Consider the following 19,667-nt stretch of genomic DNA (forward strand, 5'->3'; position numbering starts at 1 on the left):
TTCTGCTGCTTATAATCCTGCAATTTAAAAACATACGTTTATCTGTTTCTGAATGTGTGTAAGATTATTTATCTTTGATTAACCACTACCTACTTTAAGTTCAATCATAGTAAAGAGCATTGCTGAAGATATTCTGCTTCATTTCAAGATTCAGTTTAAGCAAGTGTACACATATAAATAAATCAAAAGGGAACCTTTTGCTAATAAGCAAATGGGCATTTTAGCATGATGGTTGCTTTTGATAAGGGACTAAAATTCATATAAAATTTTTATGGTCATTACAGGTGATAGTTTATTGTAGAAATAACTTTCATGACTTAAAACAACATTACTCACTTGCACTTAAAAGATTTTAATAACTTTGGCATGGTATTTTGTTTTTCTACATCTTGTGTTCTGGTTCTATTCTAAAGCAAAAGACTAAAAGAAGTCGTAGTTTGGTGTTCCAAGTCTTTAGAAATTGAATGTGACCTTGCTTAACAGCTGTTCTCATTTTTGGTGGCATAAAACTCCACTGTAACATTGAGGTTTTGAGAACAGAAGTAATGACTACTTTGTAGGCTTTCTTAAATTTATGTAGATAATATAGTGGGCCTCTTCTCCCAGGATCAGACTCAGTAGAGCTTAAAAAACATTTCTGTGTGTGTAAATCCTGTTCTGCTCTATTTGACATAATTTAGATTACTTTTTACCTAGCAGCGTCCTCTGTTTTCATCCTCTCAACATATATGTGATTTCTGTATTGACTCCACAGATTAAAAGATCTTTTTCATTTATAGATGTTTACCTGCCCATGAGTCTTTAACAATGACAGTCTGTTTTTCTGTAGACCCACTTTCTGTAGACCTGCTCACCATCCCATCCTATAATTGGCTTTATTTAAACAGTGAAAACCTAAGGGACCTAATATATTTCCATGAAAACCTACAATTACTGATAATGAATGGCAGGACAAAATACAACATAATCTTTGAGGCTGGCTTGTTTTTGTTTTTGATTTTTGAATCTTTTACTCGAGAAAATTAATTGGAGCCCAATATACAATCACTTACAGGTTTAGATTTACTATTCTAAATTGATTAGGTGTGAGAGCCTTTAAAATCCAGGTGTATTAACACACCTAATTAACTAATAAATTAAGTAGAGGTAGTTCCCTGTGTCTATATGGAAATTAGCTAATTTATTTGATTTAAAATATTCAAATGGTTTTAATCACTTTGGGGTCTATTTTTTCCGAGTGAGTTTTACATTAACCACTGACGGTTAATGGAAATGTAATCTTGTATTTAGTTCTCATAATAACAAATACACTAAACAGTTAGGGCGTTTAATTAATTGAGGGAAAACCAGTGTATGCCAGAAGAGGTCGTAAAAGAGAAATGAAAGTTGATTTTCAAATAAATATACAGTAAATTTTAGGCCAGAGGTTTCTGTTAGTGGACCTCAGACCCTTAGAAGTGGCAAGAGGTAGATAGGTTGCTGAGTTGTAATTGCAAAAGACAATGAGTTAATACATTTCATTAAACATTGTCTAAAGGGAGATAATATCAGTATTTCATATATGTGCACAACTATTTTCCAAGTATGTGAAGATGTTTGATTAATAAAATACAAATTGTTTAAAAAAGTGCCATTCATAGTAGCTTTAAATCATCATTCATTGTTTCAGAGTATAAATAGTGAAAGCACAGTTATTCTGTTTTCGATGTTCAGAGGGCATTCTTAAAATTAAGGGCATTGGAAACTTTTTGTGCTAGGATAACAATTGATTTCTCTAGTTTATAACTAATGATTAGGTTATGATATATAATAACAAGGCCTGTAATGTGAAGTATTGTAGAGATGATGCTGTTTTGCAATTTTACCAAAAAAATTGTGCTCTGAACATTGGTCTATAACAACATTTTCTATGTGAGCAGTGGTATTTATATATTTTTCTTTTGCTAGACTGAACTTTTTAGGGGAAGAGAATAGATCTTACCACTGTATTTCTCTCTCTTTTAAAAAAATCTTTATTGGAGTGTAATTGCTTCACAATACTGTGTTAGTTTCTGTTATACATCAAAGTGAATCAGCCATATGCAGACGTATGTCCCCATATCCCCTCCCTCTTTTTTCTTTTCTTTTTTGCGGTACGCGGGCCTCGCACTGCTGTGACCTCTCCCGCTGCGGCCGGATGCGCAGGCCCAGCGGCCACAGCCCACGGGCCCAGCCGCTCCGCGGCATGCGGGATCCCCCCGGACCGGGGCACAAACCTGCGTCCCCTGCATCAGCAGGTGGACTCCCAACCACTGCGCCACCAGGGAAGCCCTCCCCTCTCTCTTGAGCCTCCCTCCCGTCCTTCCTATCCCACCCCTCTAGGTCATCTAGGGAGGGCAAAAAGCCTTATGCTGAAATGTTAAGTGAATGAATGAATGAAAAAAAATGTGTTTGCATTTAAGGTTTTGAAGTAAAACAGTCCTAAAAATTAGCTTTTATTGTTCTTTCTTTTGACACAGTCTGGAGACTTTATCGTATTTGTTAGGAATGAGAGTGGATTTCCCTTAGTCCTAAACCATTGGATTGGTCTCTGTGGACTAGGGCAAGGATTTTTGAACAGCCAGGGCTTTGGGGGCTATGAGTAATGGTTCTGAAGGCTCTGAGTATTTAGGGCAAGCTAAAGGAGTGGGATGTTAACTATTTGAACCCCTATCCTTTTTTTATTTTGGGGGGTGGCCCCAATTTCTGTTTTACCACTAGTTGTTTCTTATCCAGGCCTCTTCCCTGACATTCTCTAGAACTTTATTGCTGGAAGGATGATCACCAGACCAGCAGCACACTAGTAGTCTTGGGAGGTTTTTAGAAATGCTGAATCTCATGCTTCACTCTAGGTCTGTTGAATTAGCATCTTTATTTTAACAAGATCCCTAGAAGAGTATATGTTCATTACAGTTGAGATGTGCTAGTCTAGAATACATTCTCCAACTTTTTCAAGCCCTAAGTTGTTATTTTTTAAATGCCCAATAAAAAGTGTAAAACTGTTTTCAACTACGGTCTTTTTGTGCTGTTTATTTAGATTTTGTGAAGAATGATAAATATCAGTTTTGTGGTGAATCTTGAGACTTAAAGTGAAAATGATATATATTAGAGAGAGAGAAAAAAATAGTTACATGGTATGCTGGACATTTTACCACAGGAACAAAAAGAGAATGGGAATTTTGATGTACGATGTTGACTTACTAGGAGGTGGAGCAGACAGACTGGTTACTTACCAACAGGACATGACTTTGCAAAATGCTTCCGTTTCATAATAACCAGCAGGCTGGACTGGCAAGGAGGCTGTCAAGAGTGGAGGATCAACCAGGAAACATACCTTTTTTTTGACCAACACATTCTCAAGATTGGTTTAGGAAGGGACTGCTGGAAGCTAAGGGGCAAGGAAGAGGGCTTGTGCTTTTGTTTGCTCTGGAGGAGGGGTTTGGATCTTGTAGGACTCAGAAGGCTTTGGGGAAAATAAACATTTCCCATAAAATGCTGTTTGCCCTTTATTTCCTCACCTTCCATTTGACTTCTCTATTTCCCGTAGACCCTACTGTCACTTAATCACCGATAGTTGTTTTTAAGCCAGCAGCTCTTTCCCCAGCCACGCCTTCGCCTTCTATTTGCATTGCAGTTTCCTGGAGTTCCCATCCTTCACCTACGCCTGTGATTCTCAGGTGGGGAGTTTTGTCCCCCGACTCCTGCAGAACATCAAAGATAGTTTTGGTGTCACGACCGGGGCAGATGCTGCTAATCGTCCTGCAGTGGCCCACGACAGCCCTCCACAGCAAAGAATTATCCAAAGTCTGTAGTGCTGCGTTTGGGAAACCCCAACCTGGATTATCGTCAGAGACCATTGATTTATCTACCTATTTCCAGTTTAATTCTCATTCACAAGCTTTCAAGAGTTCCCCATTGCCCATGGAGTGAAGTCCAAACTCCTTGGCATAGGATACAAGACAATTCATGGTTTTTTATTGCTTTCAAGCCTCCTCTTTCACTCTCAAGTTTGGCCCTCTACTAATGATAGACTGAAAGCTTGTAGTTTTCCCTTAACTGACAACAGAGTGCCTGTATGCCTATACATGTGCATTTTTCCTAACCTACAAATACATCTTTCTCTCCCACTCACTCTGGTTTTGTTTTGTTTTGTTTCCTATCTAGACACTTGCTTTAACACTGCTCAGGCATTCATCCTCTCTGTGAAGCCTTCTTTGCCTCTGTTCAATTGGTACCTTGATTATATATGCATTTTTCATATCACAGTGAGTGTGTTCTGTTCGCATGACTTTGTTAACCACTAGGTTATGTCCTCTTTCGGAGGGAAAGGTGTGTGTTCTATTCATCATTGCATTCCAAGTACTTAGAACAGTTCTTGATACAAAGTAGGCTCTCATGTTTAGTTGAAAATACATTTTTCCTTCAAGGAATAAATAATAGTTCAGATAATTTGGAAATTAGCTTTGACATGAGATTTTACCATAATTTACATTCTGTGCAATGAGACTTCTGTCTGTAATCTTTTTGGCTCACCATCATGCTCTGTGTTGCTGCCATCTCTTTACAGATGTCATTTGTCTTCTCTTGCTTATAATGGTATTTAAATGGTATTGATACCTTAGGTCTTTTCATTCAGTATCACATAGAAAGTTTTCCTTTTGGATTGGACTTTACTCTCTGGCTATTTATTGAAGAAACTTAAATCTGTAGCGGCACAAGTTTGGGGATCTCTTCTACCTAAGAGGAAAGGTCTTGGGCTAATTATAGGTTTTGGGGGTGATGGGGAGGAGGGAGAGGAATAGTGAATTCCTTTTTGGAAAAACAAACATATAATGAGAGCTGCTGGGGTGGGAGAATTATACACTGGATTTATTTAAAACCTTTTTTTCTATGTTGCTTAATGTACTACCATGAGAATAAATTTCACTAAGGTAATGATTGGCTCAAAAACAAGTCTGGATTTGTGAAGGCTCTAAATAACAGAAGAACATTTAAAGCAATAATTTTCTTGCTTTCAAATGTATGACTAGAATTTAGGTGTCCTTATATATATAGAACCTATTTGACATGTTGTGATTTTGTTTAAATAAATATTCTTTGATGTGTTGAACTTTTTTGATAGGATCATGTTTAGCCCAGACGTTTTCTAAAATATAAATGTTAAATTAGTGAAGGCTTAATTAAGGCTATATTATTTTTGCTATATGTCAGACCCTTATAATTGTGAGCTATGTTATTAAAAATAACTTGCTTTAAAATGTTTTCATCTATAATTTGGTTCTAAAGGGTATATTTCTATTCTCATTCACAAAAGTTGCTTGTGATGTAGACACAGAGAGTAATCGAATTGGTTCAAGGTTGCATAGAGGTGGAAATATTTTAGCTTCATGAAACTTTACCCACTGCTGTAATTATTGGATAGATGGGTAATCTAGTTTCGTTTCTTATGCAAGTTTAATTTTTGAAGAAGGTTAATTTCAACTATTTGCTTCAGCAGTCTTAAGACAGAACAATGAGTAAACATAGATTTTCTTATTTTAGATCTTAAATTAGATACCTTCCCAAGAATGTATCAGTATTCCTTAAAGGGAAAAAATATATACAGATTCCCTTTAAGATGCAATTTAGTACAAATTTGCTATAATTAAGAGAAGTAAAATGGTGGAAACTGTTCATTAACCTTCATGTATGAAAAAACCCCTGCCAACCACTTTTAAGATTGTTTACTAACTTTATTATAATATTAGCCAATGAATCTGTGCTTTTATTAGGCTACTTAGTATCAATCTGTTCAAACTACTGAGATTTATAAGACCAATGAAATTTGTGTATTTTTTTGTCTGAGATTGTTGTTTTTCATTGAGTACAAGTTTCACTGAGTAGAATGCCTGTTTAAGATAGATCAATTTGTACTCTGCCCTAATGGGCATAGAATTTTAAAAATTAAAAAAAAATCCATTCCTTGAAATTAGCTGCTTCTTCTAAGTGGAGTGGTTCTCAGTAGGAAATAAGGTAGTGAGATGGGGAGGAGAAAAAGATATATAGTGTGAAGAAATTTTTTTACCTGTATTTTGTGCCCTTGAAGCCATTTCTTCATATTGCAGTGAGAATAGGTAAGTTCCAGTGGAAAAATATTTGCAAAGCATTTACTTTGCTGATAAGTTAATTTCTGTTCACTAAACTCAGATTATAATGTATTTCACTAAAACAGTTGTTGTTTTATGTAATACTGTTGTTAGGACTATGGGTTATTTTGGAGGTGTGTGCGTACTGGGGTTGGGGATGGGGAATGGGGGGTGGTGCTAAGGACATTAGAGGGAGTGTCTTAGAAATTTTACTTGTTTCCTATTCCACCATTCTTGATATCTTCTGTATGTTAGTTATGTTAGCTTAGATTAGTATGGGGGATGTTAGGAGTGGCCTGGTTTCTTTCCTTCTTTTTCCTAGCCAAGGAAGTATCGCCTGGGGATGCTGGAGGAGAGGCTAGTTCCGATGGGATCAAAGGCACGAAAAGCAAAGAACCCTATTGGCTGCCTTGCTGACAGGTGTAAATCAGGAGTACCCATCAATATGGTTTGGTGGAACAGAATCACAGAAAACAATTTACAGGTAAAAATAATTTTATTAGACATTTTTGAAAAGTGAATATTTTGGCTGCTTTCTGTGTCTGTGTGGGGTGGTGTGTATGAGATTGGATGACTTAGCTGATACACTTAGGTTTTTTGTTTTGTTTTTTTTTTTTAAATCAAAGTAAGATTAGTGGCCCATTCACTAACTAAATGATTTTGTTTTGTGGCTTTTTTTTTAACTTTCTCTGCTTGTAGTATATTTTCCTATTCTTCCATTTAATTTAGTTTTTCCCTTTTGGATTTTGTTTATAGTTAAGTTTAATTATTTTTAACACACAAAGTTGTACTACATTAAAAAGTCATATAAAATTTATTACAGAAAATCTCATTTATTTGGAGTCTGAGCAATAGAAAGCTCCACATGTTGTCTTTCTGTACATTTTTACTAGGAGATAAAAATTGTATGTAAACTTGTCAAGTGTTGGCTGTAAAACCAACTTCAATAGTATGTTGTCTTAGAGTTATTATACATTTCAGTCTTTGCATTATCTGTGCTAATGAAAATGAATTTTTATAACTCAAAGGCTAGCTTTTGTATGACTCTGAATCTGAAGTACTTACAAAATAATTTGAATTATATTCCATTTTAATTTGGATTATAATTATTATAGTCTCATTTAAAGAAATTGGTAATTGTATAAAATAGCTCTGTTGACCAAAATTTCAGTTTAGCTGGAAGTAGAATATCTTTCATCCCAAACTTTCTGAGTACATTGGTATTTTTTTAATATATTGCTAGCCAAAAGCCTATAACCCCACATACACATATCACACACAGAAAAAATATAACAGAGTCAACAACTTGGTTTTATTTCTGTCAGCAACTTTGTATTATGAAGGGGTTCCACAGTATTTTGATCTGTTTACTGTCAATGCCATAGCAGTATCTGCGTTACCTTGGGCACAGAAATAAAAAAGTTATTCCCAAAATACTGCAAAACATGTTATTTGTCTCAACTGAAAATTTCATAGTATTTTTCTAAATATAAGGAAAAACAGGGAAATGGAGGGGGGTGGTCCACATAATCAAATACTTAAAATTTCCGTGGAAAGTTTGGGATATGTCCATTACGAATAAGAATTCATAATGGACATATCCTTTATGAAGAATGTGTACTGAATTCTTCTTTTTGAGATCAGGAGAGGGGTTTGATGTGGATTGTTAGAATTATTTTCCAGTTTTAAAAAGAAAGTCTGAAAATAAATTGGGCTCCAGTTACGTAAGGACAGATACAGGTGGAAGTGAAAGTGCATGTAGGTTGCAGGGGAAACACGCAGAGGTACGGCCACTTGACCGCCCCTCGTTGTCCCCCGTATCTCAGGGGCAGTTCCAAGGTACTTCTCTTTAGCATAGCTTGAAAAATCATTAGGTTCGTTTAAAGAATATATGCTAGGATTATGCTTTATTTTTAATTAAAAAGCTAATAATAGATTTGCATTCAGTGTGCTAAAGATTGAATTGATGCTGTCTGAATCTAATATTTCAAATACTAATATTATTTTGTGTTTCAGGTAATTCAAATAGTTCTTTTTTAAGGATGTAAGGAATGCCTTATTAGCTTGATGTGATGTTGGAGGGGCAAGAATGCCTTACACTGTCAGTCATGTGTTGAAGCATTGAAAAATACCCACCCGGTGTCCATTACTGTCTTTGTGGATTCCTAAGTTGGGTACCTGGTATTGTTTATTTAGAGCAAAGAGTATGTCAGTGCAATTTTCTTTTCTATTGGGGTTTTTATCTTTTTGTTGTATGAGAAAAGTAACTTATATAAGTCAATTCTGTACCTATGCCTTTTAATTTTGTATTATGTTTACCTTCAAATATTTTAAAGATTTTTCACATATAAAAATTTTAAAGGATTGTGTAGCCAGATATATTAATCTTTCCTGTTTCATTTGTTTCCTTTCCTTTAAAGCTTAGGTCTTCTCAATCCTAAGGTTAGAAAAATATTTATCTATATTTTATTTTAGTGATTATAGCTATGTTTCTTAAATGGTTACCTTGTGCCACGCACTGTGCTAAGCTCTTTACATGTATTGTCTCTTTTGGTCTCTTATGGGACAGTTGTTACTGTTAAATGAAGAAACATCTTCAGAGAAGCTAAGTAACCTTAAGGTTAAATGGTAGTCGGTAGAGGAACAGAACTTTGAACCCATGTTTGTCAGGCTTCAGAATCTCTTCACTTCTGTGTAACGTAGTTCTAGTTGTACTAGAGCTATGATTGATGTAATTGTCTAAATGGTTAACTGAACTTCTGTAGGACAACTTTTTTTGAGGATGAGAATGGGTATGTAGGTTTCCAGACATGGACTGTAGCTTATGCATAACTCCACAGTATTTGTAAGGTCAGTCTTTTTTCCTCATGATTCATCTTTTTTTTTTTCTCAGTGACATTTAACTGCCTTTCTTTCTGGAACTTTAAATATTTGTTTACACTGATTTCTTAATCTTGACCTAACATCTTTTTGGAAAACAAATTTTGGAAAAACAAGTTTTTCCACTTCTGAAAACAAAACAAAAAAACCCAAACAAACAACCAACAAAAACCTTAAAACAACAACAGAAACTTTCTCTGAAAGTTTCTACCTGGATCATTCATAATTGCATTTATTCTCTTCAGTGCTGGATTTCTTTCAAGAGCCCTATGATTCCCAGCCTTTTAGTACTTAATAATCTTTTTATTAATTTTCTACCAAGAATCTTGTGATATGAAAGAGTCTGTCTACTGAACACAGGACATTTGTAAAACAGTGATTCATGCTTTCATTCTAAAATATATAATATGCTAATTAGAGAATCAAAGAAATTTAATATTTTTCTTGTATTGTGGAGGTAGCTTGGTGGAGGCCAAATTTATTTTTCATATGGCTGTTTGAAATGTTGATCATTCCCATCTGGTCTCCATTACTACTTCTGTGGAGTTCCCACTTGGGGACCCTTGAAATAGATTCTAGTCTTTTCTCTGATTTCTTTACAACCCATTTATTCCTTCAGTGCTTGGAGTTTGGTGTTAGCAAAAATTTTGCTGGAAACAAATCCCAAAGCTTGTCAGAGGTCTCCTGAATCACCAAATCCAACAGTTTTATCCAGTACTTAATACTGCTGGCCACTTTTTTATTTGAAGCTCTTTCCTCATGCATTCTTGTTTCTTTGTTTGCTTGCCTATTTATTTATTTATTATTGGCTGTGTTGTGTCTTCATTGCTTTCTCTAGTTGCGGCGAGCGGGGGCTACTCTTTGTTGAGGTGCACGGGCTTCTCATTGCGGTGGCTTCTCTTGTTGCAGAGCACGGGCTCTAGGCACGTGGGCTTCAGTAGTTGTGGCACACGGGCTTAGTAGTTGTGGCTTGCGGGCTCTGGAGCACAGGCTCAGTAGTTGTGGCACACGGGCTTAGTTGCTCCGCGGCATGTGGGATCTTCCCGGACCAGGGCTCAAACCCGTGTCCCCTGCATTGGTAGGCGGATTCTTAACCACGGCGCCGCCAGGGAAGTCCCCACCACGCATTCTTGACTCTGTTTCATCCCTGCTCTTTGTGAGCTCCTGTTCTTGGCTCACTTGTTCTTTGCTTTCCCGTGTATGCCTAAGATTCTTAAATTTTTATTTCTCTTAGAACTGTCTTCTCAGTTCAAGACCCAAATCTTTCATGCCTTCTGGTATCTTTGCATGTAGATGTATATCCCTCTATCACTACAAATTTGGCAAGTCTAGAACTCAGTGTATTTTTCTCTTCTCCAAATCTACTGCTTCTTTTATATTCTCTTTATATTCCTTCTTTAGTTAATGGCTTTATCATCTTCCCGGTCACTGAGAGTACATAGCTTCATTTCTTCCCTGTCTTCTCCCATATTCTACCATTTGTTATGAAAAGGAAACTACTGAGGTTTGACTACCCATTAATTGAAAGATGATACATTGGACAATTTACATTTGCCATCATATTAAGGCTTTACCACAATAGTGACATATTATCCCCATTTGAAAAATAGGGAAATTGCAATTTAGACAAGGCTTATTGTTCGTACGTGGTAGAGCTGGGATTCCAGATCTATTAAATTTTATATCCTGAGATTTTCCTGCTATATTGTCTGCCTCTAATCCCCATTCTTTAAAATTCCATGGTATCTTTTTATCCTTTCCTTTCCTTTCCTTTTTCTTTCTTTTTGTTTTTAAACATAACTGACATATATACCCTCAGTGTATCTTCTGAATAATTTTTGTCACATCCCTTCAGGATCTGTTCAGCCTTTCTAGGGCTATCTCTTTAACTGTCCACATGTACTAAATTCTAATCATATGGAATCTTTTATACCTCATATAATATGAAATACATTGTCAGTTCTCTGTACCTTTTTATCTCTGTACCATTGTTAATAGAGCCTAAAAAAACTTTCTTCCCTTTTCCTTTTTTTTTTTTAAATTTATTTTTATTTAATTTATTTTTTTTGGCTGCGTTGGGTCTTCGTTACAGCATGTGGGTTTTCTCTAGTTGTGGCAAGTGGGGGCTGCTGTTCTCTGCGGTGCACGGGCTTCTCATTGCTGTGGCTTCTCTTGTTGTGGAGCACAGCCTCTAAGTGCGCGGGCTTCAGTAGTTGTGGCTCGCAGGCTGTATAGCGCAAGCTCAGTAGTTGTGGTGCACGGGTTCAGTAGTTATGGCGCATGGGCTTAGTTGCTCCGCGGCATGTGGGATCTTCCTGGACCAGGGCTCGAACCCGTGTCTCCTGCATTGGCAGGTGGATTCTTAACCACTGTGCCACCGGGGAAGTCCCCCCTTTCCTTTGAGAGTAGCTCAAATGCTACCTTTTCTGTAAATACCTGCTCAAACACCTCAAAGAAAAAAAAGTTTTTTTTTTTTTTTACTCTTTTCACAATACTTAATGTTATTTCATTCTCTCTTATATTGGTTGTTTACCTGTCTTTTCCAACTGAATTGTAAATACGTGTGACTAGGCATGTGTTGTTTATTTTTGTACCCTTAAGGTATTCTGCTTGTCTCTAAATGTCATTGTATAATTTTATTTTATTAGGCAATATGTGAAATTTGTGGTAGTTTATTTTAAGAATTTTATATATTTTGAAAAATTGATCATTGGTTGTCTGGGATTTATAGCCATCATATATTACTATTGTTTAGTTTAATTATCACAATTGATTTAGAACATAGGGTGGTGATTTCTTTTGAAATGTTAGACGATCTTCTCTTTTTCTTTTTTATTTCAAAATTTAACATTGTAGAAATATTCTTGATATTTTTCAGTCTTCTGAGCCTGGTACTAGTCTTATTTCTTGACAGTGTTATTATGTGACAAAGCTCCTCTGTTTTGTATTTTTCTCATGGTCTCAGTCTAAACACCGAGCAGGTGGTAGATGGAAGGTCACCTAAAACTCTGCATCAGCAGTTCTTTATTTCACTGAAGTGCAAGTTCACTTTCACCTTTCCTTAGTCTCTGCCCAGATGATTGCCCATTCCTCTGCCTGACCAATCTGCATGTGAATTTGAGATTTTACATTTGTTCTATGATTACGGCTCAAATGCCGTTCAGGATTGAACTGTTTTATCACCTACCTTATAGAATTATTGTGAAGATTCAGCTTTCTGTTTGAATCTATTATTTGTATAGTAGATATTAAATAAATGTCCATTCCTCCAATTTGACCTCATCCCTCCTAAACTTGGTTTTTGTTTCTGTTTATTTAGGGTGCTCTCAGTTATTTATACTCAGATGTGCATGGCATTGTGGTATATATGGAAAGAGGCAGTGACATTAAGTGTCTCTTAGGGGCTCTCATTTTAATGCTGACTCATTTGAATAGTTTAAAAAATTACTTTAAAAATGCGGTTTTTGAAGGGATAACAATGTGTTCCCATCCTTCATGTAACAATCAGATGTCAACTTGAATGAAAGGATGGGAAATGCATGGTTTTATAAACTTCTCAGAGTATTGCAGGTTAAGATGTACCTAAAAGTAATGACATGTTACATACAGTCTTACTTATATATAAATATATATATTTATATATATAAAAGACTGTATGTAACATGTAAGTCTCATTTTGTCTTAGACCTTTGGAAATAGTGGAGTTATGAATCATAAATTATTAGTATTACTGTTGTTTTAGTTTACCCCCAGAGTGATGTAAATGAATGAGAACTGTTGGACTGTTGGGTGTATTAGGAGATTCATACTTGTTAACATCTCTTTTGATGGTGTTTTTCCCCTTGTGGTCTGATTAAATGGCATTTCTTATAAGTATTTAATTTGTAAGAATGCTCACATTAAAATCTCTTGGCCCACAAATTCAGCTGTGAATTCTAGTTGCTTGTTACTGTTGCTTTTAAGATCCCAGGGAGGTTTTGGAAACTCACTGCATATCCTTCAGTCTTTAGTTAGTTACTGAATTTTGGTGTTATTTCAGGAGATTTCTAGTCTCTATGCCCCAGGAAATGAGCTCCTTTGGGCTTTAGATGGAGTGGATTGGAATTTATAAGAGTGATGCTTCAGTCCATCTACTCAGGGTTCCTCAGGACTTTGAAAAGTTATAGAACTGTGGGGCAGCTAAAATATTACTATATAAGTTCTGATTTCTCACCCACAGCCCATCCCAGACCCTCTTCTTTTCTCCTCTTCTCTGCAGCTGCTATTCTAAACCTTTACCATTCACCTCAGACCTGTTCATCCCCTCTGTCACTTTTGAGTAAGAGACTTGTGTTCTTCAGAGGAGGGAAACAAGAGGTCATTGAGAATGAATTGCTTCATATGTTGGCTTTCTAACTATGCACAACATTTTCACTTACACCCTTTCCCACTATTTTTCCTTTGGTTGCAAACAAACAGGTGTTCCTTTACTATATTCTTCAGAACCTGTCTTTAGTCCCTCTAGCAATTTATTTCATTATTTATCCCTTTTCAGTTTTAGACAGTCTCTCCCTTGACATTGATGTCTTCTTCCTAGCTTGGTCTTCCAGTACCAAGGAGTGCTACATGAGGAAATATTCTGTGGTCAGTACATTTGGGAAACTGTGTGATACAATTTGAGAACTGCTTCCTGCTTGTTGCTAGTTCTTCACCTTTCATTCATCCCTTAATTCCCAGCGTTTTACCTTTCACTTTCACCACTCTATTGAGACTCTTTTTGGTAAGCTTACCTAACTACCAAAAGTCACAATTCTCACTTGACCTCTACTGCGTTTGACATTGTCGTCCGTTCCTCTTTCCTTGAAACTATTGTTCTCCTAGCTCTGAGACTGTTCTTTATTAGTCTCTTTCAGGGACCTCTTGTCCCCTGCCGTGTCCTCAGGAACTCTCCCAAGCTCTGTCCTTGACTCTCCTGTCTCTGCACACAGTGCCCCTAGGTGATCTCACTTATCTTCATTACTTCAGCTACTCCCTAGTCACATTTGACTCCTATACACACACACACACACACACACACACACACACACACACACACAACCTGCTTCTGAACATCTTCATCTATATGGCGTAAGACTTTAAAAACTCAGTGTGTCTAAAATGAATACTATATCTTTTCCTTCAAACCTGTTCTTTCACTCACACACATCTGTACACACTTATTCACAGCTATATGCCCACTCTCTGTCTTGGTTATTGATATCACCCAGTTGTGAGTTCTTCATGCTTCCATCTTCCATATCTGCCACATTCTTTGGCCACTAAGATCTGTTGATTGTGCTACCTTGAAATTCTCTTCACTTTTTTTTTGTTTTGTTTTGTTTTGCGGTATGCGGGCCTCTCACTGCTGTGGCCTCTCCCGTTGCGGAGCACAGGCTCCGGACACGCAGGCCCAGCGGCCATGGCTCACGGGCCCAGATGCTCTGAGGCATGTGGGATCCTCCCGGACCGGGCCACGAACCCGTGTCCCCTGCATCGGCAGGCGGACTCTTAACCACTGTGCCGCCCGGGAAGCCCTCTCTTCACTTTTAATGTTATCAAAGTACAGTTTAGGCTCACCTCCACTTCTTACCCGGACTATTCCTATTGTAGTCTCTTACCTGGTTTCCTGCTTCTGGTCTTTTCATTCAGACCACTCCTTGGTTGATTTCTCATCTTTGTCATCTGTTCTTTGTCATTAGAATACAATCCAAGTCTCTTAGAAAGGCATCCAGGGTGCCTCTTGACCCCTCAGATTACTGCTGCAGACCTGCTGAACAATTTGCAGCACGATGAAGAGCAGCATGCTCTTCCTGCCTCTGCCTTTGAACATTCTCCTTGCTTGCTGTGCCCTTCTCTCTGCCTTGACTCAGCAAACTTGTCTTTTAGGATTCGATTCAAGCATATGGTCTTATGACCTAATTAGACAGCTCTAAGCATTTGTTCACTTTTCCTAGCACTTCACATTGCTGTAATTAATGTGTATATAACATACAGGCTAGCAGTGAATGGCACACTATAGGTAGTTAATTTTTTTTTTTTTTGATACATGATGTTCTGAGCTCTTGGGAGTGTGGAATTGGGTTCAGGGTACATTCTGTACCTGTGAAATGCCAGCCTGTGAACTTCTAGAACGTAGTGCCTATGTTTCAAATATTTTGTTCTCCACAGTGCCTAGCACAGCGCCCAGCACATTATCTTTTATTATTAGCTATTCAACTAGTTGAATGAATTAACCTGGATTAACGATTATCTGGTGAGATGAGTATTTGGCCAAATTTAGTCCTGAATTTAAGTTTTGTACATTTTCTTAAGTTTTCCTTTGGAATAGTTTCATGACATAAAATATCATTATGGAAAAATGTTTGAAAAATCTTAATATATGTTAAATTTTGTGATTAAATGTGGCAGGATTCTTGGTTAGAGAGAATGCCTCCAAGTAAGTCTCTATTACTATGCAATGTGACAAATAGATTTTACTGATATATAGTTATGGATAGAAGATGTACATAGGTATACAAGATAGTTATAGCTGTGTAAAGTAATTATTGCCTCTCTGGAATGTGGTGATGGTCTTGCTGTCTCCTGGATTACTCGTTAACTGACCTAAATGGATATTTTTGCTTCTTTTAGGGAGAGTAATATTTCTTCCCAACTTTATTGAGATACTGGGGTTGGCCAAAAAATTCATTTTGGGTTTTTCCTTAACATCTTATGGAAAAACCCGAACGAATTTTTTGGCCAACCCAATAATTGACACATAAATAGGAAGAGTAATATTAAGAATTAACTAGGTAGAATATTGAGAATACCTCTGTGATGGTTAATGATTACTGTTATTGGAGAACTTTGACATGTAAATAACTTTTAATGGAAGAGGAAGCATTTCATCTGTTCTTTTTTTTAAATTTATTTATTTTATTTATTTTATTTTTGGCTGCGTTGGGTCTTCGTTGCTGCACATGGGCTTTCTCTGTTGCGGCGAGCGGGGGCTACTCTTTGTTGCTGTGCGTGGACTTCTCATTGCGGTGGCTTCTCATTGTAGAGCAAGGGCTCTAGGGCGTGCGGGCTTCAGTAGTTGTGGCCCACGGGCTCAGTAGTTGTGGCTCGCAGGCTCTAGAGCGCAGGCTCAGTAGCTGTGGCGCACGGGCTTAGTTGCTCTGCAGCATGTGGATCTTCCTGGACCAGGGCTTGAACCCGTGTCCCCTGCATTGGCCGGTGGGTTCTTAACCACTGTGCCACCAGGGAAGCCCCTCTGTTTTTGTTTTTAAATGCCTTCTATCCTCCAGATACAGATTTTGCTTTTTTTATATACATTGGTCCTACTCGTCTCAATTTGAATATTGCATATTCTCTGTGAATTCTTAATACCACTCCATTCAGTGATGATGATATGCAAAGAAAAGGGAGTAGTGTAAGTGGCTTCATAATTTACAAATCTTAACAAACTTTCTTAAAACTTTTTTGTAAAAGTTATATATGTTTATTGAAAAAAATTCACATACTACAGAGAAGTACAAAGGAGGAAGCAAAAATGTCCCATTTCCTCACCACCTAGAGATAGAATCTTCTTTTAACACTTCAGTGAGCATCTTTAGTTAGAATCCTTTTACACACCTGTGCACATGCACGTACACACATTCTCCCTCTCCCTCCCTCCCTGCCCAACCCATTCTCTTAGGCATATGCACACCATTTTACAAAAAGCAATTTAGTATAATTGCTGTATTGTAGCCTAATTTTACTTTATTTTTTCTCAATAGTGGTATTGGCCTATTTTCATGGTAAATAAAAATATATCAATTCTCATGATTTTTTAATTGCTACACACTATTGTATATACCATAATCCACATAACCAGATCCCTATTGATAGATATTTTAGTTATCCCTCCCCCCACCACTTTAAAAAATCATTTAAAAAATCTGTGCTAAATGGAATCTTTTCTACTTGGGTGATTTTCTTCTTAGCCTAAATTCCTAGATGTAGGAATACGAGGTCAAAGGATATGCTTGTTTTTCATTTTGATACATAGTATCAAACTGTTCTCAAGAATAGTGTTACCCATTTCTGACCAACTTTATGAAAGATGAACTAATGAGCGTCTTTGGAAATTAATGTGCCTATAGTTTCACACTCTTATATAGAGAGAGTGACTTTAAGCTGAGTTCACAGAAATGTTTTTGTTTGACTCTACCATAACATAAAGCCTCTTACTAATTGACTTTCATCTGGCAGTTTCTGACATACACATGCCATTTTGCCCTTAAGACAGTCAGATTATTAGTAGGAGAACTTATATTTAAAAGAACAATGGTGTGAATCTCTTGTAAGCAGTAGTAGTCAACTTTCCTTCACTGTCCCCACCAATTTGAATCTGATTTATTTAGAGAATCATATTTCCTCTATTGGGTTGTTTTATCAGAAGGCCCAGTTTACTTCAGAAAATTTGTAAATTGTGATATTAGACTAATTTCACAATAGTAGTAGTGTTTTTTGTTGTTGTTTTTTTAGTAGTAGTGTTATATGTTAACTTTTATAAGATGAAACTTGACTGGTCTTAAAATATTAAGTTTCTGAATAACCCAGAAGTTGAGTATATTGTGATAAATTTTAAATTGACCGTATTTGGACATGCTTGAAATCTGGAGAAATAACAACCCATTAAGGCAAAAAACAACAACAAAAACAAAAAACCATGTAGAAATATGAACTTGGAGGTTCTGGTTAGCCATTTGACTTCTCCTTTCTGTCTCGCCCTGTTCCTCTTTATTCTGTGTTATTCATGAACACTGAAGACTAGTAAAAATCGCTCTGAATAGTGCTGCTCTTTATGTCTGTAAGTCTCATCTTTTTATGCCTTTTTAGATAATTTTATCAAGACAAAATTCTTGCCTATCCCTGCCTTTCTCCTTCATTATCAGTATCCTCTCTTCTACCTTTCCAGATAATTCACTGCTCTCTGCCCTTGCCAAGACACAGACACACACAGACATACATACAGCCCTCTACCTTGAGCATGAATCTTTTGAATTAGTCCAAAACTAGGCCCCTTTGTCACTCTAAAGAGAGAAGAATAGTAGTGAAGATGGGAGATTGGAGTCATACATTCTGGAAAAAAGTAGATATGGCCAAGATTAGTATCAACGTTTTATCTCTCTCTCTTTTTTAATGATTTAATTCAGTCAAGGACAGTGGAGACTTGACTTGATCAGTCTTTGGATTTCAGCAATTAAGTCACTAAATAAAACTTTCCTTCTCTTTCTTTCTTCCCATTTTCCCCTCCTTTTTCTCCTCCTCCTTTTCTTTTTCTGCTTCTCTCTCTTTCTTTTATCCTGGCTGAAAGTAGAAGATGGATTTGAGTTGTGCAAGACTGGAGTCAAGTTGGTCCGTTGGGATGATGGTAACCTAGACTAGGGCACTGACAATGACATGAGTAGAAGTATTTGAGAAATATTTAGGATGTAGAATAGACTGCATGACTTGATGCTGACTTGATGCTTCAGAGATAACTGCATTATCAGAAAGATAGTTGTGACATAATTTATCTGTTTAGGAAAGAGATTGTATAGAAAGCACAACAAAACTTGAAAAACCAGCTTTACAGGGAAGTAGTTGATGTGTTCATAAATAGTTTGAATTAATAGTTGCAAAATATCTCTTTACTGGTGGGTGTCTGATCTAGCCAAAACAAGGAGTTGGCTAAATTTTATATATTTATAACTTAAGCTCAAATTAGGAATACCTTATGTTTGGAAAACATCACCACAAAATTTGTCTTCTGACCAAGGTGGAAGAACCAGGGATTAGACTTACCCTTCCTCCAGAAACAGCTAAAAAACTGACCAAAATATATGAAACAATTTTCAAGACATTAGATATCAGGCAGTGAAAGACAGTGATCCCTGATAGATGGGAAACAAATGAGGTGAGCTCCCCGTGATTACCTTAGCTCACTGTTCGGTGGGCAGTTTCTGAGCCTGGTGCCTGGAGCGGGAACTCGGGTGGAGCCTAGTGATCTATATAATTAGGGAGACCAAACTGGAAGTTTACAGAGGCCAAGCCGGATATAGTTCACAAAAAAAGTACTGGAGAGGAGAGAGCTCATACATAGAACTTTGGACGCTTACGGAGATTCTCCTTGCATCTTCAGCTGAGTGCTGATCAGAGGCTATGAGTGAGGAGTTACTTGAACTGGAAAAAGAGATTCCTGAAAAGATTACAGGAAATAATTCTCAGAGCTCACACAAGGCCAAGAATAAATAGTTCCTATTCCCACAAGCCAACATGGAAAGCATCATAATTCATGAAGCATTAAGTAGGGTAATGGGGAAGTCTTTTGCCTCAGTAGTGGGACCAAATTAGCCTTAGAATAAATGCTGCCCTAGTCTTAACTAATAAAGCTTAAAAGCAAGACCTGAAAGAATCAGACTAATTTTTAATCAGTTTAATGACAATGGAGAACAAAGCTCAAGAATATTTATAGCAATAAAAATATATCTAGGACTTCCCTGGTGGCACAGTGGTTAACAATCCACCTACCAAGGCAGGGGATACGGGTTCAAGCCCTGGTCCAGGAAGATCCCACATGCTGCGGAGCAATGAAGCCCGTGTGCCACAACTACGGAG

At 37.0% G+C, this 19,667-nt stretch overlaps 1 protein-coding gene across 6 annotated transcripts in view; it reads left to right on the forward strand.

Moving 5' to 3' along the window:
- PAN3 (poly(A) specific ribonuclease subunit PAN3) overlaps positions 1-19,667 on the forward strand; it is a 117,844-nt gene that overhangs the window by 22,873 nt on the left and 75,304 nt on the right. For 5 of the 6 annotated variants that reach the window (XM_060128680.1, XM_060128677.1, XM_060128675.1 and 2 more), the window contains one exon: positions 6,466-6,627. The exons of the other annotated variant lie outside the window; for it this stretch is intronic. In XM_060128680.1, coding sequence (XP_059984663.1) covers positions 6,466-6,627 — 162 coding nt within the window. The remainder of the gene's footprint in view (positions 1-6,465; positions 6,628-19,667) is intronic. 6 annotated transcript variants of the gene reach the window in all.

The sequence above is a fragment of the Lagenorhynchus albirostris genome, chromosome 18 (genome assembly GCF_949774975.1).
Source record: "Lagenorhynchus albirostris chromosome 18, mLagAlb1.1, whole genome shotgun sequence".
Lineage (NCBI taxonomy): Eukaryota > Metazoa > Chordata > Mammalia > Artiodactyla > Delphinidae > Lagenorhynchus > Lagenorhynchus albirostris.